At 37.3% G+C, this 22,823-nt stretch overlaps 1 protein-coding gene across 9 annotated transcripts in view; it reads right to left on the bottom strand.

Annotated features, from left to right (window-relative positions):
- Positions 1–22,262, bottom strand: part of GFM1 (G elongation factor mitochondrial 1) — a 70,961-nt gene extending 48,699 nt beyond the window's left edge. For 2 of the 9 annotated variants that reach the window (XR_010116482.1, XM_063620337.1), the window contains exons 1-13: positions 21,967–22,184; positions 20,922–21,074; positions 20,410–20,542; positions 19,763–19,967; positions 17,566–17,682; positions 14,063–14,213; positions 12,844–13,001; positions 11,658–11,742; positions 7,255–7,392; positions 5,338–5,439; positions 3,680–3,736; positions 913–1,050; positions 8–90 (exon numbers count right to left, since the gene is read on the bottom strand). Coding sequence is in view for 8 of the 9 variants with exons in the window: in XM_063620337.1 (XP_063476407.1) it covers positions 8–90; positions 913–1,050; positions 3,680–3,736; positions 5,338–5,439; positions 7,255–7,392; positions 11,658–11,742; positions 12,844–13,001; positions 14,063–14,213; positions 17,566–17,682; positions 19,763–19,967; positions 20,410–20,542; positions 20,922–21,074; positions 21,967–22,047 (1,601 nt within the window). In the remaining variant the exon portion in view is untranslated. Of the gene's footprint in view, positions 1–7; positions 91–912; positions 1,051–3,679; positions 3,737–5,337; positions 5,440–7,254; positions 7,393–11,657; positions 11,743–12,843; positions 13,002–14,058; positions 14,214–16,225; positions 16,283–17,565; positions 17,683–19,762; positions 19,968–20,409; positions 20,543–20,921; positions 21,075–21,966 lie in introns of all 9 variants that reach the window. The other 7 variants (XM_063620334.1, XM_063620335.1, XM_063620338.1 and 4 more) reach the window with 7 other exon arrangements.
- Between the last annotated feature and the right edge of the window lie 561 nt (positions 22,263–22,823).

Raw genomic sequence — 22,823 nt, 5'->3', positions numbered from 1 at the left:
TACTTACGGGACAGGGGCAGTAATGGTCTCTCGAAAGGCAACTTTTGGCTTTCCTGTGATACAAGGACAGCCATACTCTCTTTCCAGCCTCTAAAAAGAGTGGAGAAAATATTATTTAAATTTAAAAAAATAAACTGAAAGAAAACCTCCTAAGCATCTTATATATCTTAGTAGCATTCATTTAAATATAATAAACAAATCTTAAATCATTTTAGTATCTTATAAGGATTAGGTATGTGATACTTAATACAAACTGCTTTTACAGATTTTATATAAATGAATTCTAAGTTACATTGGTTAATTTATATTTACCTCCAATTAATCTACCCACTAAAACGTCACCATTGTTGCATATTATTACATATTCACTGGAATAATATATAAATCTGTTGTCAGGATTTTCTATCTCAACTTCAAAGATACAATCTCACCAAAATTTCTAATCACATTATCTTTGGTTTTTACTTATATATCAATACATACAAGACCTTTCCTGAGAAGGTATAGGCCCCATCTTCCCTTTCTTTTATCTATATTATAATGATCTTCAAGTATTGACTTGAGAAGAAATGGCCTGAAGAGTTGGTACAACCACAGGTTGTCTCCCTAAGGCTTGAACCAGGATTTACTTGACCCAGTTACCCAAGACCTGGGGATGGACAGATATTCTTGTTGCAAATCCCCTGAGCCTTGATTCTAGGAGTCCAGAACGTTTTACAACTAAAAAGATTTAGAGATCAAAAATAATTATTTTGTAACACATAGTAGAGGAAGCAGTAGACCACATCTGGATACAAACCAGAGTGAAGCATGAGGAACCAGAGATAGTTACAGACATTAGATTGAGAATTATTGACTTTTAATGAAACAGTAATAAATTGATTTCAACTTAACTTCCTTATTATTCATTACCTGAGCATAGATTTCCAGGTGTAATTCTCCCATTCCAGATATAACTGTCTCTTTGTTCTCAGTGTCAAAGTGTACTTTAAATGTGGGATCTTCTCTTGTAAACCTGCCAATGCCTTTTGAAAATTTTTCCAGATCGTTCTTTAAAAGAAGAAGAAAGTCACTATATGTTTTACTGCGCATGATAAGCAATGGGATTTTAGAAAAAAACTTTACTGAATGAAATAAAATATATCAGCGGTTAAGAAATAAAAATAATACATATCTAGTTCTACTTCACACCATTTTTAAAAACAATGTGAGCTTGGATACCGCACAGCCAAGAGAGCAGGGAATAGCTCACTGAACAGAATTTTCTTTCCATACCAAGATAGAAAACAAGAGTCCAAGACTTAACTCTATGCCTTTCCTCTTACATTGACACACTGTCCGTTTGTGAAAATTGCCCACAAAGCAGAAATTGGAATCTGTATTACATTTTAGAAATCCTATACATAATCAAAGGAATCAGCATGTTTACCAAGACACTACTGTAGATCCAAGCAGGATACTTAAGGCCAACAAATAGGCAAATACCACGATGAGACTTGTCCCTTTCAAAACAATCTGCTTGGATATGGTATGATGCACCTTTTTTCTCCCTAGATGCCACGTAATTCCGCGTGGTAAGCAGAGTAATGGCCCTCCAAAGATACCTAATCCTCCCAAATCTGACAATATGCTGCCTTACATAGTAAAGGGGATTTTGCAAATGTAACTAAGGTTACAAACCTAGAGATGGGGAGATTGTTATCAATTATCTAGGTGAATACAACATAATCATGTGTGCCTTTAAAACATGGAGGAAGAAGCCAGAAGGGTGGTTCAGAGGGATTCCATAAAGGAAGAAGTGGCAGGAGATATCTGTAGCAAGAAAGGGACTTAACCAGCTGTTGCAGGCACTGAAGATGGAGGCAGGGGGCCACAAGCCAAGGAAGGTGGGTAGCCTCTAGAAGCTAGGAACAGCCCTCAGGTACAGTCATAAAAGAAATGGGGACCCCCATCCTACAACCACAAGGAATTGAATACTGCCAATAACCTGAGTAAGAAGGAGAGAAATTCTCCCATAGAGCCTCCAGAAAGGAAAAGAGCATTGCCAATATCTTGATTAATTTAGCCTTTGAGAACAGTTATCAGCCTATGATCCACAGAACTATAAAAGTATATATTTGTGTTGTTTTAAGCCACTACGTTTGTGGTAACTTCTTATGTCAGCAATAGAAAACTAACACGCCCAGTACAACCAACATTAACAGCTATCATTTACCACATACCTGGAGCTATGGTATGTGTTTTGCCTATGTTTTCTCAAATCCCAACTACAATGCTGCAAGGCAGAATTATCCACATTTTACAGGTGAGGAAATGAGGTACAGAGAGGTTAAGTGACTTGTTCAAGCCCACACAGCTATTGCATGGCAAAGCTGGGACTGAATCCCAGTTTAGTCTTTCTAGGTCTTTTGCCTTTTTCCTGCACAAGCCAGATACTCTCAAATTAGAAACATCATGCCTGCCCCCACTATTGAGACTCACAGAGACTTCATTATTTGATTTAACTTACTCCAGCAAGCAGCCATCTTTAAACTTTTTAATGCATACACAACCCCAAAACACCAAAAAGCCTTCTGGATATTGAAGCATTGATTTCCCTCCTTATTGTAAATTATCAACAGCTAAATGTCTTAAACAAACTCTGAATTTAGGAATGAAGAAGCATAATACGTAAGTTCTAACCTTGCATACTTCCAAAGAGAAAAGCAAGCAATTTTAACAATGTACTTGGAATAAACTATGGCATCCTACTGAGGTTAAGATGTAAGGTTCACCTTTCCTCAAATTCCTGAGAAAATGGAATAATTTAATATTTCCTGCCACCTCGATTTTCTCTTTTCTATATTGAGAAAAGGTCTGGAAAATCTCAAGGTTCCTCAAAATAGATGTAGTAGTAGCAGCTGTTAGTGATATTATCACACATGGCAATTCATCAGAGTATGTTTTGTAATAAGTTCTGTATAACAAATCATAAAATGTTCACTCAATGTATAAGTGAATTTCAATATACCACATTAACATGATTGTTATGAATGCCAAGGCAACTTAAGAACTAAAAAATTATGGTTTGAGATCAGACTAATTCCCATGGCAAAGAATGAAAATGCAAAACCTAATCATGCAATTTTGGATTTATTAAAAGCTAAATTACATCAAACCCAATTATAAAACTATAAAGTATAAAATTATCTTAAAAAATATTTCAAAGTGGAAAAAAGTCTTATTTACAGGCTTTCCATGCAATACTCAGACATTTACCTCATAACTACCAGAAAACCTAGAGCTATATTATAACCCATGAGTCAATTAATCAGTTCAACATTCTAAAGTACTTTATAGTGGGGTTTTACTACAACTTAGGAGAAATGCCCCGATTCCCCTTTTCCAATTGTGTATGATCTGAATCTGGGAAGTTACACTTAACACTCTGAAGACAACAATAAAGAGTTATAAAATACAGTCAGGTGAATATTTTAATACCATCCATTTCTTCAAATATACTGAGGAGTTATCATTAGGAACAGACTGGTAAATTTCAAAAGAAGATCTCAATACCAACAGAGGAAATAGAGACCATAAGACTGCTGGTTATTACAAGATATCAAGTGCATTGCAGAGATAGATGAAAAAGAGCTCAAGTTTTAACTGTGATATACTGAGCTTTAAATCAAACTCCTACCTTGTTAGAAGGCTTCATTGCTATTGAAATGACAGGATCAGGAACATGAATTGACTCCTAAAATATTTTTTAAAAGAAAACAGAAGAATTCAAAAACAGACCCATATGGGTCAGGGATAGATTAATTTTAATGTGTCACTTTACAACAGAACAAAGGATAAATAGTAGCCAATGTCTTTAGGCTAGACAATATATATCTTGATCTGTTTTGCATTAAATAAGTACATTAATACAACATATTAATAAATAAATAAAGCTATCTACTTATATAAGTTCCTCCTTCCCAAAATAAAATTAATGAATGTATTTATTTATCTGTTTAACATAATCACAATTAATCCAAATACTGAGATGTGAAATTCTTATTGCTTGGTGGCTGTTGCAATCTTCTAAGTTATTTTATTTAATCAAAATATAATACAATTACTGATAAGGCAAACAGAGAAAGGGCACCAAATTCTTCATACCCATGACACCTCATTTAATGAATTACAACTCTGAGAAGCAGGTATTATCCCCATTTTACGAATACAGTCACCAAAGGCTTGGAAATAAGGTAAAACAAATTGGCTAAGGGCCAGTAGGTAGTACAGGGCAAAGGTGAGACTCTAACCAAGGCCTATTTGTTTCAAAGCCTTGGTAAGCACTTCCCACAACTACCAATCACTTCATGTTGCTAATGACAAGTACTTAGAGAAGGCCTTATCAATAATACTTAGAAAACATTCCTTTTATCTAGATGTCAAACAAAAATTGTATAGATTTATTTTTTTTTGTAGTGTCTTAAATCAACAGGTAATACTATACAGATTACAGGATATTATAGACAAAAAAACTAAACTATAAAATCATGAATTCATCATTAGATAGCAGGAAATATTACAGTGCTACTCTGTTAGAGTTGGGTCAGTACTTATGTAAATGACCCACTGCAAATTACCTGTCACCCTATGTACTCATCATACGCTTTCTTTACAGAATTCATGAAAGAGATCACTCTCATAAACAAATGGTTATAATGTAAGAGAGTTTGCTCTCCTACAGAGGCAAAAAAGGTGAGTGAGTGAAGAGAATTCAAGGGCAGGAACTACCTGTGCATGCTCTTCCCTCAGAATCCCTCAATGATAAAAATGGACTTCTGAGTTCCAAAGGGCAGGCTGTTTATATAAGTCAGACTGTGTAGTTGCATATTGCCTTCTGAGCCTGGTTATGTTCTGTTATCCCAAGTCTAGTCTAAATGTTACAGTCTGGTCTCACAAGGGATTGAGGGAACAGCACTGAAACTAGCTTGATGTTAGTGGTAACAATTAGAAATGCACCCCAAGTGTGGAAGCAGGTCTCAGGGTGGAGGAATCAGAGCCACACTGTCCAAGTACCATCTGGTGGAGATATTTCCTTCTTGCTAAACTTCAGAGGATTGTAGATCCTCTAAGTTTTCCTTTTTACTATGAAAAACCAGGTAAGTTAGCTTACAGAGCACTTGTCTAACTGACATTCAAAGAGCTATAACCAACATTCAAAGAGCCACAACTAACTTGATGACTGTGGTACTCAACGAAAACTTCTGTGGTTGTTTTTCTGAAGTATTAAATGCACTACATAAAAACACAGACTTTTAAAATTCTAGTGATAAGTACCTTTGAAATTAAATGGCTTACCATAGAAAGGCCACTGTTGGCTTTGTCTGTGAATGTGTCTCCACTAGCACAGTCAATGCCAAACAACGCACAGATGTCTCCAGCATATACTTCCTCAACATCCTAAAAAAACAAATAACACAAAATGATATTTGCAAGTAATACAAATAAAGATGTGGTAACTAAAAAGTAACTGTACAGTACACACGTTGTATATAAATAAGCATGGCAGAATCTCTCAGCTTGAATTCTATAGTGAATTAGCTAGAACCAATACAATAATCAACCATGCTAAGACGTATTTTTAAAAGGCCTTCATTTAAACCATATATCAATAGACAAGATTTTACTTTAAACAGAAAACTCATTACTTGAAGGATGTGCAGTACTAACACAGTGCCTCAAAGTTCTAAAGTTATTTTTATGGAATTAAAAGGCATGTACTGGCAGGGCATGGTGGCTCACGCCTGTAATCCCAGCACTTTGGGAAGCCGAGGCGAGTGGATCACCTGAGGTCAGGAGTTCAAGACCAACCTGCCCAACACGGTGAAACCCTGTCTCTACTGAAAATACAAAAAATTAGCCAGGCATGGTGGCGGGCACCTGTAATCCCAGCTACAAGGGAGGCTGAGGCAGGAGAATCGCTTGAACCCAGGAGGCAGAGGTTGCAGTAAGCTGAGATCGCGCCACTGCACTCCAGCCTGGGAGACAACAGCAAAACTCCGTCTCAAAAAAAAAAAAAAAAGGCATGTACTATATATGTTGCCGCAGTTAGACAATGAGATTGTGTATGGCAAAGATCTACTCTGTCATACATACTCTTCCTTTACAGGAAACCTGTAAAGGAAGTTTTGAAAACAAAGGTAGGAGAATGGAGCCCACTGTACTAAAAATAATTTTAATTTCTCACAGATGCAAGCAGTCAAGAAAACACAGGAAATCTAAGAACAAAGCATTGGTGCCTCCAAGCTTCCTAGTTTTTGTCCTTTTACATTGACAGTTCATTCACAACAGCTGTGGCTGTGAGTAAGCATGTCTTTCTTTAATGGTGACACAGCTGTAGAAATCTTCCAGCTTCTGGTCCATGAAACAGCTATGACAATCACTTAGCCTGCCCCCTGCTGCCTATCTCACAAAACAGCAATGCTGTCGAGTTTTGAGACTGACAATTACTCTTCTAGAAGAAACAAAAGTTATGGCTACCAAAAAATTCGTTAAGATTTTGCTTAAACTGATAAATTTCTCCAGGAATGTATAGCTGGATTGGGAGAGGGTGGGGGTAGGGGACAAACTCATGCACTCAGTATTCCTTCCAAGGCCTAACCATAAGGACTACAGAAGGCTATAGCAGATTCCGAGCCAACTCAAGAATTCAAGGCATAAGTCAAAGTTTATCTCCCAGATCAGCCCTTGAAGCTTTTAAATCTTCAGGCGGATTCTGGCCCCAATATGGTTCTGCAGTGGGTTCTACAACAGGAATAAAAGCTCTAGGGTTAAACACGGCTTTTGTGCCTGCCGTATTTCAGAAGGTAAACAAAACAATGTGGAAAACTGTGTAAATTTATTATTCTCTTATCTTTAAAAATCACAGTTCCACGGTCTTAAATGCTTATTACATTCTTTGTAATGATAGTTCTTGAGGAAAGTGCTGAATCTTGTATTCTGAGTGTTAGGGAACTGTCTCTTTTCCTTAACCTTGGCCCTTGAGAAAATATAGCTAATTCACAACTAGAGGTATTAAAAAAATGAGTTAACATCTGCTAATTTATCTTACAGCAAAGTGCTAGATCAGAGCTGCAACACATTTAAGTAAAACGGAAGAAACTAGAAACATACATTTAACCAGAATTAATTTTCTAGTGGGGCTCAGGATACCAAGAAGGGTCTATTTCACCCATATTAGAGGAATTTCTAATCTCACAATGACTCTGTACTTGCCTCCATCATGTCGGCATGCATGCGAGCCAGCCGTTGCAACCGTACTTTCTTTCTTGTCCTTGTGTTATAGATGGTGTCACCCTTCTTTAGCTCTCCCTGATAACTGCGAACGTAAGTTAACTGTCCAAATCGACCTACCTGAAGATTGGGTAAGGACAAGAAGAATAAAAAGAAACATAATAAACAAAGTATTGAGGAAAGTTTCATAACTCCCTCCAAGTATTCTCTACCAATTTTAGTAATCTATCTTACATATTTCAGTTTATTGTCATAAACTAATACTAGCTTTGAACACAGATAAGATAAATGGCTGTTATTCATCAATCTTTTTGATATCACAATCTAAGACATTTCTGTTTCCTTTGAAATAAGCTATTAGTATTAGAACAAAATTTTTAAATTGTTTACATAATAAGGAAGTATCTTTTGCTTTCTAACATTATTTCATAAGTTTAATACAATAAGATATAAAACAAAAAGAAGGTATCATTGGAAAAACAACAAAGATACCATTAGAAATAGTAGGTGTGTGCTATACATCTAAAACACAATCTCTGATAATCACATGGAAAATTATGCGAGTAAGAGTTCTGTGGCTGGGCTGGTCGCTCAGGCCTGTAATCCCAGCACTCTGGGAAGTCGAGACGGGTAGATCACCTGAGGTCAGGAGTTCAAGACCAGCCTGGCCAACATGGCAAAACCCCACCTCTACTAAAAATACAAAAATCAGCCAGGCGTGGTGGCGCACCTATAATCCCAGCTACTCGGGAAGCGGAGGCAGGAAAATTGCTTAAAACCGGGAGGCAGAGGTTGCAGTGAGCCCAGATCGCACCACTGCACTCCAACCTGGGCAACAGAGTAGGTGAGACTCTGTCTCAAAAAAAAAAAAAAAAAAAAAAAAGTTCTGTGAAGTGATTGAATATACTAGCAGTGACCAATTAACATATATTTAAAAGTTCCCAGTTCTTACCATGTTAATTATAGGCTTAACAAAATAGCAATCGAAATCCCAACAGGAAATTTTAAACATGTGATTAGTGATTTTAAAATTCATTCAGAGGAATAGATAGGTAAAAACAGAAATTTTTCAAAAACTATGGTAAGATAAAACTAACCCTGACAGATATAAAAACATATTAAAATGCTTGAACCTCAGAAAATTCAGAACCAGCACAAATTAGACTAAACACCCCACAGAGTACAGTACAAAAATCTAAAGTATAAAATATACTTGTCAATAGATGATAAAGAAACATGACAAATCAACGGAAAAGGAAGAAAGGATTGTGCATAAAGTACTAACTGGACAATTGATACTCTATTTGGAGACAGAGGAGATACATTTAGGTCCTACCCACCAAAACAAATTCCAGTTGAATTAATGATGGGGAAAGAAAAACAACATAAAAAAGTAGAAGGTACAAAAGTAAATATTAACAAAATATATACAAATAAAAGGTTGCTAAGGTTAAAAATTAAAGAATGACTAAACAGAAAGACTGACATATTTGACTATACAAACTTCAAAGCACTGATTGCTTTTAAAAATCAAAATTTATTTCATCAAGATGAAAGATTACAATAAAATTTTTCATTTGTTAAATCAGTAATGATTTTTAAATAATACTCGATGATATTCATTGAAATAATCCAATACATTCATTTGGAGAGTATGAATGCAATCTGGCAATATAAACCATTAACTATGAAAACATTCTATGCCTTTAACTCAATAATCACTATTCTGGGAATCTTAAGAAAATATTCTTATATATGTATTTTTAAAAGCTTTATGTGTGAAAATTTTTACTGTAATGTTATTTCTACTTTTTAATTTAAAAAATTTTCCCCTCATTTTGGAGGTAATAAATATACTGTAAAATATTTTTAAAGAAAAAGCCCCCAAAATATAATCCCATCCCAGAAATAACCACTCTTAACACTTCCAACTTATCTACCATTTTTCCCCACTTAAAATATTATGTACAGAAGCAACAGCATTTCAACAAAAAGCCCATCCAGTCCCCAAATCTTGGTTTCTAATACCATTTTACTTAAAAAGGAACCAGTGCTCCTTGGAGGACGGCTGATTCTAGGGTTAGGGCATGGAATACACAAGATAAGCCTGGGGCGTCTTGTAGTGCCGGCAAGTAAGGAAGTATTCAAAAAGGCAAAACACTGGAAGTTGTTAAAGGAACACAGGAGCCAACTGAGAGTTGCCAATCGCCAAACCCAGCCAATCTGAACAACAAATGACATACTCAAAGTCATAGTCATGATTATAACTCAAAGTTCAAAATACATATACATGAGTCTATACTGATATTAAATGATTGTCCAAATAAATAAACAAGCAGGGAAGAAAGACAAATCTCCCTTTCAGAAGAATTCCAAATAACTTATGTAGACAGTGCCCCCTCAAGAGGGTGGAACATAATTCCCCACCCCTTAAGTGTTGGCTGAGCCAAGTGACTTCCTTTTAAAAAGTACACTATGAAAAGGGGAATAAAAAGAGTACAGTAACTTTATAGCAGAGAAACCTGTCAAACACTATCTCAGCCAGGTGTGGTGATTGAGGTTAGCATTAACAACGATAAATCAGCTGGGCACAGTGGCTCACGCCTGTAATCCCAGCACTTTGGGAGGCCGAGATGCGCGGATCACCTGAGGTCGGGAGTTTGAGACCGGCATGACCAACAGGGAGAAACCACGTCTCTACTAAAAATACAAAATTAGCCAGGCGTGGTGGCGCATGCCTGTAATCCCAGCTACTCGGGAGGCTGAGGCAGAAGACTCGCTTGAACCTGGGAGGCAGAGGTTGCAGTGAGCCAAGATTGCGCCATTGCACTCCAGCCTGGGCAACAAGAGCGAAATTCCATCTCAAAAAAAAATAAATAAAAACAAAAACAATGATAAATCATGCTGCAAGTCTGTACCTTGGATATGATGTGACAATAATAACACTTCACCTCGATGGTAGTCCTCCTAAAAACACATGACTCCAATCTAATCATGTGAAAAGCATCAAACCCAAATTGAGGGACACTACAAAAGAGCTGACCAATACTTCTCAAAAATGTCAATCTCGTGAGAAACAAGGAAAGTCTAAGAAACTATTACAGCCTAGCAGAGCGTAAGGAGACATGACAATCAAATATAACGTGGTCCTCTGGATGGGCCTTCTGTGGTCCTTCTGTCTAGTGAGACGGAAAAAGGACCTAGACAAAAACTAAAGAAATGCAAATGGAGTGCAGATTTTAGTTAATAATAATATATCAGTATTGGCCCATTAGTTGTGACAGTTTGTATTAATAATAGAGGAAACTGGGTGCAGGATATACAGGAATTCTCTGGACTATCTTCATAACTTTTCTTTAAAATATTCTAAAATAAGTAAGTTTGTTTCTTTTTAAATCACAAACATCTTTTCGTGTCAAAAATAGGCATTTCAATATAATTTTTAAAGTCTGAATAATGTTGTACTATAAGAATGTACCTCAGTTTATTTATCAAATTGTAATTACTGGGCATTTTCTTTTTTTTTTTTTCCAAGATGGAGTCTTACTCTGTCGGCCAGGCTGGAGTGCAGTGGTGCGATCTGGGCTCACTGCAACCTCCGCCTCCCAGGTTCAAGCAATTCTCCTGCCTCAGCCTCCTGAGTAGCTGGGATTACAGGTGTCCACCACCACACTTGGCTAATTTTTGTATTTTTATTATAGACAGGGTTTTACCATGTTGGCTAGGCTGGTCTCGAACTCCTGATCTTGTGATCCGCCCACCTCGGCCTCCCACTCCTGACCTTCTGATCTGCCCACCTCGGCCTCCCAAAGTGCTGGGATTACAGGTGTGAACCACCGCGACTGGCTGGGCATTTTCAATTGTTTGTGAGATTTTGGTTTTATAAGGTGAGCTGAAGCTAACATTAACTCACTACCCTTCATTAGTTCCTTAGGACATATTTCTAGAAATGGACCCAATGTTATTGATAACAGTGGAAACCTGGAAACAATATAAACATCTAACAATTAGGAAATTTTAAGCAAATTTTGGTGTATCTACTTGATGCACTGTCATGCTACTACTTAAAATGCTTAAACTATTTATAGAAACATGGACCATTACCTACTGTGACATTAAATAAAAAAAAGCAAAACAAAACTATACAGGTAGTATGATTTAGGTAAGAATTTACACTCTTCAGGCAAAGAGAAGAGCTAGAAAGAAATGCACCTAATAACAAAAGAACTGTCATGTCAGAGCTTTGGAAATTCTCTACCTGCTCTTTCTACTTTCCCTATTTTCCAAATCTTTCATAAAGGTCAGAGTCATTCTGTAATAGGAAAAAAGCCTAGAAGTAAAAACATTCTACAGATAGCAGTTAAATACATTAGAAAGCAACTTACCTCCAGTTTAAAAGCCAGGCCAACAAATGGGTGGGAATTGTCTCTATTGGAGTTCATCAGGATTTTGGTTTTCTCTTTTGAGTCACTTAAAATAAAAGAAATATAAATCTATGAGATGTAATATTTGATTTTTTTATATCAATTTATTTCATCATGAAGTATTATCTGAGAAAAAGCACGTGTGTGGGATATTACTGGTGTCACACATAAGTAAAATTTCACTGAAAGAGATCAATAGAAGTAAGTTCTCAGCTGGGCATAGCGGCTCATGCCTATAATCCCCACACTTTGGGAAACTGAAGTGAGAGGATCACTTGAGCTCAGGAGTTCGAGGCTGTGGTGAGCTTTTATTGCACCACTGCACTCCAGCCTAGACAACCGAGCAAGACTTTGTCTCAAAAAAAAAAAAAAAAAAAAAAAAAACAAACAAAAAAAAAAAAAACGGTCTTTAGAGCTTAGCTTAGTTACTACATAGTGATAGGACAAGAGTACACTAAAAAACACAGAAATGGTCTCATAGGGAAAGAAAAGAAATAACCAATGAGCTTTTTTTTGAAGTTTGTTTCTTTTTTTTGGAGTCTTATTCTGTCGCCTAGGCAGGCTGGAGTGAAGTGGCACAATCTCGGCTCACTGCAGCCTCTGCCCCCCGGGTTCCAGTGATTCTCCTGCCTCAGCCTCCTGAGTAGCTGGGATTACAGGCGCACACCACCACACCCAGCTAATTTTTGTATATTTAGTAGAGACGGGGTTTCTCCATGTTGGTCAGGCTTGTCTCAAACTCCCAACCTCAGGTGATCCACCCGCCTTGGCCTCCCAAAGTGCTGGGATTACAAGCGTGAGCCACTGCACCTGGCAGAAGTTTGTTTCTTAAACCTTTTTTTTTTTTTTTTTAACAGTATGTCTGAAAACAGCTAGTCCCAAATGAGAAAATTTTCTAATGATGTAAACCTTGAGAGATAGTAAAACAAATCATACTTTTAAGTCAAAACAGAATATGATATAGGAACTGGTAAAATAAATATTTTTCTATATGTCAAAAATGTTACCCAAATAAAAACCGTGATTGTTTGTAAATTATGAAAAAAAAATCACAGACATAACTAGAAGGACTATCCTTAAATTCCTTCACAGTGCATAAATACGAAAGTATTTCTGCATAAACTAAGATTCAATTTTCAAGACTTACTCCTCCTTATTGAGAATAGCATAGTTCTGGACTTCAGACGGATTTGGGAGGTATTCTAAAACAGCATCTAAAAGAGGCTGAACTCCTTTGTTCTTCAAGGCGCTTCCCAAAAATACAGGAGTAAATGATCTTTTCAGAGTAGCTCTTCGAATTGCTAGCTACAAAAGAAAACAATTTAATGGCAGTTAATGTTAAAATTACATGTTGTGCTTCAAGTCAATTACAAACAAACGAATAAAATGAACTGATACTCTACTCTTTGGAGTGCTGACTCTATTAGAGACTAAAATCAGGTCTCCAATGAACTCAAGGTCAAAATACAAAGAAAAAAATCACTTTCTTCTTCAGGGCTAGGAAGTGATTTACTATACAACTGCTTTCGACACTCTTGTAATCACTAATTCTCACTAATTTTCAATTTGCTAAAAAAAAATACATATACACATAGAAAATAGACACACTAATAAAACACTGCAAACAGTACACTACAATTGTATAAAATAGAGGAAAAAGTAATATATATGCAAAACCAAAAGCCTATGGAAAGGTACACCAGAAGCTATTAACTGCTAACCTGTTTCAGGGACAGGGAAGAGAACTGGGCAGATGGAGAAAAAAATAAAAGGGTGTTTACTGTTTACCTCTGTATACCTTTTAAATATTTAAACCATATGAACATATGCTCTATTAAGAAACATTTAACTTATCTTTTTCTTTTTGTAAAGAACATATACACAGGAAACCAAACGGTACAAATCTCTCATAAATTATAGGTCATGACAGTAGCAGCTCCAGGTCCTGCCCCAACCCTTAGTGCAAACACCATCAATGTGTCCTGCTGGCTGAGCAGGCCTTACAGAATACATAGTGGAGCTTTAGCTCTAGCAGCTGGAAGAGGCCAACAATAATGCTGTGGCCACAACCAACAAATGAATAAAATGAACTGACACTCTTTGGAGTGCTGGCTCTAATAGAGACTAAAATCAGGTCCCCAATAATTTAAGGGTCCTCAATAACTTTTCTCATTTGAAGTTATTACATACCTCACTTAAAAAAAATATACCATGTGAAGTATTTTTTGAGGAAGCCAATTATGTTAAATAAATGTACTGAGATTTCATTAATAAAGCCCATACATAAAAGCATCATGTCCCCTCCCTACAAAAAACAAAAAACTTCTTTTTGTTGTTAATATAAGACTTATTTTGAAAGCACTTGCCTTTAAATCAGAAATCGAGGGGATTTTTTCTTCCAGAAACATCTCACCAAGCTGCTCATCTGAATTGGCAACACATTCAATTAGCTCCTGCCGGTGGTCAGCGGCCGCCGCCCTTAATTCAGCTGGAATCTCACCATATCGAACAATCTGACTAAGAAAACAAATATTTTGGTGCTTTAAGGATATTCAACTTGATATATGAAGGACTAATGAAAAATATATGATTAATGGTTAAAACATTTTTTTAGGTAAGAAAGAGCTCTGATACATTTGCATTCAAATGGCAAGACTAATGTATACGTTTAAAATGTACACAGAATAGTAGATAAATATACTGAAACAGGCAAGTTTAAGGTCAAGGTTGTACTACCAGTAACTGGAAGAGCTAAAACAATCCACTATAATGAGAAAAAAAAGTCTCTGGTTTTATAATAGACATCACATTCTACTTTTCTGCATATCAAGTTTTACAGAAGATAATGATAAAATATATAATACAAAATCTTCCCAATTTAATGCAACCTGGTTTATCCTTACTCAATATACAGTAAAATACAAGTTCAAAACAATGACTTGACAAAGTATCACCTAAATCAAAGTTTAAACTCTTCAGTGTAGTCTTTACTGTATTCTAATTATTTTAAAACTGGCAAGCATGCAAAGTAATAACAGCATCCATTTACTGAATACTTACAATGCAGTAAGCGCTAAACTAAATATCTGACAAGTTATTTATTTGATCTTCACATATGAAGTAGCTTCTATTATCTGCATTTTCAGATCAGGAAACTAACTTACACAGGCAAAGTAATTTGCCGAAGGCTGTCCTACTAGTAAACAGAAGAGGTAAGATTCAAAGCCAACCTGTCTGGGGCCCATCTGAGTTCTTGAAAATGCTATTAATCATATTCTTATTAATCACAACATAACAATCTCTAGTAAGCAGTACTAGGAAGACCTTACTCTATTCCTTTCCATTAATAACAGACCTGATCATACACTTTTTAACAAAGAATATCCCAATTTGTAGTTTAAAAAAAGGGTGACTAAATATGACAGACTCTTCAATCTGTGACATCAGTTCTCCATTCCTCCAGAGGTTGAATGGGTAAAATAAAATGTTCAAAGCTAAAATGGACATACTTGATATGATATTTAAAAGCAGTCTGAAAATTTTTCAAGGTGTTTTTTGTTTTTTTTTTTTTTTGAGACAGAGTCTCACTCTGTCGCCCAGGCTGGAGTGCAGTGGCGCCATCTCAGCTCACTGCAAGCTCTGCCTCCCAGGTTCAAGTGATTCTCCTGCCTCAGCCTCCCGAGTAGCTGGGACTACAGGCGCCTGCCACCATGCTCGGCTAATTTTTTGTATTTTTAGTAGAGACAGGGTTTCACTGTGTTAGCCAGGAAGTCTCGATCTCCTGACCTCATGATCCGCCCACCTCGGCCTCCCAAAGTGCTGGGATTACAGGCGTGAGCTACCGCACCCGGCCTCAAGGTATTTCTTTAAAAATAGAAATTAATATCAAAAAATAAGCTTTTCAGAAAACATATTCCTAACTTTAATAAAGACAAAAGAAGCCATTTCCAAGGAAACAAAAAGTAACACTTAATATTCTAAGACTCCACAGCTTTCAGATCTTAATTTCAACCTTCCTGGCAAGCTCCCTGCTTCTTAGCCTTTCACGTGTCAGAATCATCTGTGGATTCCTTTCCAAATAAACATACAGTAAACTAGGGCTGGAGAAGGATACATGTACATTAAGAAGCTGCATCTGTGGTTCTGATGTACAACAAAGTTTAAGAGTCTCTACTTCTGACAACAGAAATATGTGCCTTGGTAATTCTGGGAAAGTGGATTTATTCATTCATTTACAAATATTTTTGAGTCCCTATTATGTACTAGGCAGTTAAAACTAACTAGTTGTAACTAGTTGTCCTAGGGGCTGGGACATAGCAGTGAATAAAGTAGGAAAAAATAAAAACTCTGCCTTATTGGGCCTTATATCCTAAGGAGTAGTAGGTAAACTTTGTTGTCATTACTCAGTTGTCACATAAAAAGTGAGAGAAACACCTTATCCACCAGACAGACTCCATCCTTTTCCTGCTTACAAGATGGCTGATGAAGATAAATTCTATAGTTCACTGATCACAATGCCAATCGCCCACCTGCCAGACGTGCAATCCCAATTCCATAGCAGAGGAAGGAAACCCCTCAGGAAGTGCCTGTGGACAAACTACCAGGCTACAGAAGTCACTCCTCAGAACAAAGGATCATTTATGACTCCTCACATTGTCTAGATCAGTGTCACTCAAAGTGTGGTCTGCAGACCTGTAAGAGCAGCATCAACTGGAAACCTTCCAGAAACACAAACTACGGGCCCCCACCCCAATCTACTGATCAGAATCTCTGGAGGTAGAGCCAGGACTATGTCTTTTAACAAAAAGTCTCCTTGCGATAGTTTACTGAGAATGATGTTTTCCAGTTTCATCCATGTCCCTACAAAGGACACGAACTCATCATTTTTTATGGCTGCATAGTATTCCATGGTGTATATGTGCCACATTTTCTTAATCCAGTCTATCGTTGTTGGACATTTGGGACAAAAAACCAAACACCGCATGTTCTCACTCATAGGTGGGAATTGAACAATGAGAACTCATGGACACAGGAAGGGGAACATCACGCTCCAGGGACTGTTGGGGGGTGGGGGGAGGGGGGAGGGACAGCATTAGGAGATACATCTAATGCTAAATGACGAGTTAATGGGTGCAGGAAATCAACATGGCACATGGATACATATGTAACAAACCTGCACATTGTGCACATGTACCCTAAAACCCTAAAGTATAATAAAAAAAAAAAAAAAGGAAGGAAAAAAAAAAAAAAAGTCTCCAGGGGATTGTTATGAATGCTAAGGTTTGATAACCACCAGGCAATTACAGTACTTTGTAGGTAAAGGTCACTCAAAAGCTGATGGACCAAATACCACATCAAAAAGTTAACCAATTTATTTCTTGCATTTCCCAAACCACATTTGTACAACTTTAACTGTTTTAATTAATCTTTTTTGTCCATGTAATTATAAAGCAGGAAGAGCAAATATTTATGATCCCTATTTTCTTCCTAATTTTTATCTCAATACCCCAGACCTGGCAGTTGCTCTATAAAAGTCCACAGAATGAATGAATAAATGAAGAAGTGCAAAAAGATATAATACATTTACTAACCCAAATTTACTAACCCAAACTGAAGGCTCCTTCCACCACACCATGCATGCCATAATGTGATATGAGTATACTACCCAAAAAGTAACACAGTCTCTCGCAGAATAAATACTAAATAAAATGGGGAGCAACTAGGATTACACGTATTAAAACAAAACCATCTCAGAGTATTCTTCCAGTCGCATTTCAAAAAGATAGTTACTCTGAGTTTGACGAACTTATCCCTTCTTTTTAATGCTTTTTAAAATTTAAAATTTTAATAATGTATTTTTAGCACTTACCCAAAGTCTCCATCAAAATAGATGGCTCGTTCCTCAATAAGATCTATAATACCTTTAAAATTACCCTCCAAACCAATGGGTATCTGCATAAACGCTGCATTATGATTTAGTTTAGACCTGAAAAATAAAAATACACTTGTTTACCTTTTTTCTTCTCCCCTAATCCCTTTGAAATGACAAAAATGAATATTTTAAAAAATCAGTGGCAGACACTGGATAACTGAGAAGGGTGTTACCATCAGGTCAGAACAGAAAATATAAAGCAGTTGGGAACAGACTGACAACATAACTCAAGGAGCTCAGGAAGCCACAACCCCATTTAGGCAACAAAAAGAACTCCAAAATAACTGTTTTACCATCAGATCCCCAGATACACTGGATCAAAAGCAGAAAGGGGAAGAACAGATAATGGGGAGCTAGCCAGGAAATTAAATAGTAGGATAGCTGAGCCCACCTCTTTTTTTTTTTTTTTTTTTGAGACAGAGTCTCGCTCTGTCGCCAAGGCTGAAGTGTGATGGCGCGATTTCCGCTCACTGCAACCTCCGCCTCCTGGGTTCAAGCGATTCTCCTGCCTCAGCCTCCTGAGTAGCTGGGATTACAGGCGCCCGCCACCATGCCTGGCTAATTTTTTGTATTTTCAATAGAGACGGGGTTTCACTATGTTGGCCAGGTCTTGAACTCCTGACCTGGTGATCCACCGGCCTCGGCCTCCAAAAGTGCTGGGATTACAGGCATGAGCCACTACGCCCGGCCCAGGCTCAAAACTGAATAGAAACTGCATTCACTGGCAAGAATCCTCACTGGAAAAGAATATGCTCTAGCTACCACTGTTTAGTCTAGACTCTAGACTCCCATCTATAACTATGGTTAAAGATCTAAGAATCACCAAATATTTGAAGGAAACCAAAAGCTTGAAAGAGAAATGTGAACTTAATAGCACTTACCTCCAAGAAGAGTTACTAGAGAAAAGAAAATAAAATGTAAACATTTGAGAAACGATTACCTCTACTGATAAAAATGCTGCAATGAAAGTTTATGAAAATTAAGTACATAATTGCTGAAAAAAAAAGTTTTAAGGCAAGCTAAATAACTGAAGAGACACAAATGAATACCAAATTAGTGAGCTGGAAGATCAACTCCAAGAATTCTCTCATAAGCCCAATCCAAAATGAGAGGAGACAGAAAGAATAAGTACCACAGAAAAGATAAGACATGAAGGTCAGATCTAGAAGTTTCGGATTTTCATCTGCTTTATAGAAGTTACAAAATGGAAAACAAATAAATGGCAGTGGAGAAAACAATGAACCAAAGTAATCAAATAAATGCTAAAACAGTGTTTCCTTGGAATTCAGAAGAAGATTTGGGGAAAAAAGTCCATCTATTGCCAAGCACAAGTAAAACAAGGACAAAAACTAAAAACATTTTACCAAAAAAAAGATACAAACACCCAACTAAGAAAATGTTTACTTTCACATCAAATATATCACTTCCATCAGATTTTTTGTCATCAGACACACCATTCTCAGCCTGTCCACTACCATAAACTTTACACCTACATATCCATCAACTATGCAATGTGAAACAGAAGTATGAGCTCTAGAGCTACACGTGCACATCTACAAAAGGTGAAAAGTGAAATTCTGACTCTTTTTAAAGGCTTTGTGAAATATATAGTATTATGTAAAATTTAAAATGCTATAAATACTACTGGTTCTATCTGGTACAGAAAGGAAGTGTTACTGTCGTCCTAGAAAATATGTTTCCGTCCGAAAACAAGAAAATCTCATCTCTATGGCAAACTACTTAAGGGCATTAATTAAAATGCTTCAAGGAAAAATTAAAACCAAAGATGATCTTTTGTCTAAATAAAACACAAGGTATTTTTAGAATCTAGATTATAACTTCTCTAAGAACAGCAAAACAGTATAAACGGTCAGACTGTTTTCTGAATTCATCTGCAACCTCCCTAGAATTTAAGTAATATTGTCCCCATTTTACAGAGAAGGTAGTTGATGAGATCATACCACAGGCCAATTTACTAAAATCAGTGTTTCACTTACTAAGTAACTCACATAAATACATTTAAAAAACTAAACTTAAGAATAAAGTTTAATGACAGTGAATTAATCATCCTTCTGGATATAAGGTTTGCTGTCGAGATCATCACATCCTCTTTGTTCATTCTAAGGCTCATTACCTCATTTGCTGCAGAGCCCTGGCTGGGTTGGAGCCCATTCGGTCCAATTTGTTAATAAAAGTTAGAAACGGAACGTTGTAGCGCTTCATCTGACGATTGACAGTCATGGTCTGGCACTGTACCCCTCCAACAGCACAGAGAACAAGGACTGCACCATCCAACACTCTCAGGGCCCTTTCAACTTCTATTGTGAAGTCCACATGCCCTGAATAAGATGAAGTATGAGAGGGTCTTAAAGAGCAATCTGAATTTTTAATATATGCACTATTAGAAGTTTTTGTATCTCTGCTCATCACATAAGTCTTCTAATTAGAATGTAGATCACTGAGCACACCAATACTATTCACCAACCCTTAGGTGCAGGGCCTGGCAAGATCACTTCAAGAAAATACTAGGGCACAGGCAGCTTTAGAATCAGCTAGAATATGTGAAAGGCAAGAATCTGCCTACTCACAATTTACTTGCACAAATTTTCAAGAAAACTACATAAGGATGAAGTGCTCTAGGTCCTAAGTTAGTCTTCTCTAATAGGAATTCAGTGTTATACTTTTGAGTATTTGACACTCAAAAACTAATTGGGTCATAGTAAAAGAACCAAATGTGCTTTTGCCAAAAGAAGCTGCAATAAAACCAAGAATCCAACTCACCAGGAGTATCTATAATGTTAATATTGACATCTTTCCACATGGTGTAAGTGGCTGCTGACTGAATAGTGATTCCTCTTTGTCTCTCTAGTTCCATGGAATCCATGACAGCACCAACTCCATCTTTACCTTTCACCTAAACACAAGCACAGCAATTCAGACTTTCGCTGTCCCTGCATTCCAAGAAGGAAAGAAATCTTAACTGAAATGGACACAGTTGCCAAGTGCAGTGGCTCATGCCTATAACCCCAGCACTGTGGGAGACTGAGGCAGGGGGATAATTTGAGCCCAGGAGTTTGAGACCAGCCTGAGCAACAAAGTGAGACGTCATCTATAAAAAATAAAAAAGAAAACCAGAACACAGATACTTAAGCTACTTTCAGATAAGCCTAACTGTCAAAAGTCTGCTGTTACCACTGTTTTAATCTTTCAGGTTTATAAGCTTTATTAAATAATAGCAACAAAACAGTTAAAATCACGTTCTAATTAATCCAGAATCAACCATGAATACACACCTCATGCATCTTTGCAATTCTGCCAGTGTAGTAAAGGACTCGTTCTGTTAATGTAGTTTTCCCAGAATCAATGTGAGCTGAGATTCCAATATTTCTTATTTTTTCATTAGGAATCACCCCTGATGAAGACCATCGGCAGGCCTTCCAATTAACCTGAAAAAAATACGAGAGCTCAATTCTATGCACCTTTTATAAGAGAGAACAACAGACAATTAAAACGAGTGTGGTGGACATTATTCCTCCAAGAAATCTCACTGGATACGAGATAGCTGGAGTTAGGCACCAGGGGAAACGTTTAAGCCTGGAACTCTTGTAATCAGAGGACAGACTACAAAACAAGACAGAAAAGACGTATTTTTTTAATTAATGAATAAATTTAATTTAAATGGGAGGTACTTTTTACACAGATTTGAAAATACACACCGGGGCAGATAAAATCACAAAGACAGCTCCAAAAACTAACAGAAAATATAAATTTTAGCTTAAATTTAACTTAATTTTTTCCTCTTTCTCCTTTATTGTAGTTCACAGATGACAAATATGTTTGAGAACGTATATGCTCTATGCAGTGATGCTAATAGCTCCAAGACAGCCCCCAAAGATTTCCAATTCCCTCGAAACAAAAACAATTCATGAAGTTTGTTTTAACTTTACTCTGGTGGCAGGGGATGGGGATCCCTATTAGATGGAATTAAGATACAATATAAACCTTTCCCCATAGGACTGCACATCCAAAATACACAATTATTCATGGGAAAAGAGAGGCCAAAAAAAAAAAAACACCTTAGAAAAGGTGGATAAAATATCAAAGTATCTAAGTGACAGGCACTTTTAGTTGATTAAATCCCAGGGTACCAGAGAGCAAAACAAACGAGTTAACTAGCTAATGTGCAGGCACCGAGGTGCTTTTCAGCACTGACGCGCGACCACCAGTATTCGGAGCTGTCAGTCAGGAGGACCCAGGGGTGTCACTGCCTTCCATTGCCCAGAAGGGATCACAAGGTTCCGGGAATGGTCCCGATTCGGCCTCTCTGTGCTCCGGTACCTGCTTCCTCTGCCAACCTAGAGAGGCGTGGGCCCTTCCGCGCCCCAGAGCCGCGACGGCTGCGGCTCCCAGGAGTCTCATGGCAAGCGCAGAGCACGCGTCAAAGTCCCGCGGCTCCGAGTGGGTTCAGCTGCCGGTAACGCACCGGGAAGCGGTCAAAGTCACGCCGGCAGCCAATGTTGTAAGAGCACTTCCGGGGCAAAGGACGCGAGGAAAAAGAGAGGAAAAGAAAGAAGAGCAACTGGACTGGAGGCGGAGCAATGCCTACGCTGCTCGCGCGCCGTCTGCCGACTTGGAAGAGAAAGTGCAATCGCTTTGCGGAGCTAAAAAAGTGTTTGCGCCCAGTAAGACGACACAGGTGTATAGGTGAGGGAAGGGAGTCCTTCTTTGGTCTTCGTCTTCTTTTTTAAATATTACCTCTGTATGAAGATACAGCCTTTAAACATGGTTGTTAGGCCTATAAAGCAATGTGGAGAAATGTATATAACAGAATCTAAGTAGAAAAAAAGCAAAATTGTCTATTATAAATATTTATATATATATGTATATATATGACATGGCCTGAAAAAGAACGTGGACAAATTATAGTGCATGAGCTATCAATTACAATTACAAATACTTTTCCTCATTTCAAAATGTTCTTTGTTACTGTTTGATGTCAGACATTTCATGTCCAGTCCATATGGAAGACTGCATCCTTGACCGTTCTGCTTGGATGTGTTAAGAGGCATGCTAAACTTAACAGGTCCAAAACTGAGCTTCGGATCTTCTTCCCCAAACCTTCTACAGTCTTCTGCATCTCATAAATGTAAACTTTAGTGACTCTAGCCAAATATATTAGTCACTTTGACACCATG

Source organism: Symphalangus syndactylus, chromosome 17 (assembly GCF_028878055.3).
Source record: "Symphalangus syndactylus isolate Jambi chromosome 17, NHGRI_mSymSyn1-v2.1_pri, whole genome shotgun sequence".
Classification (NCBI taxonomy): Eukaryota; Metazoa; Chordata; class Mammalia; order Primates; family Hylobatidae; genus Symphalangus; species Symphalangus syndactylus.
Note: the sequence above shows the minus strand (reverse complement) of the source record. Positions and strands in the feature narration are given on the sequence as shown.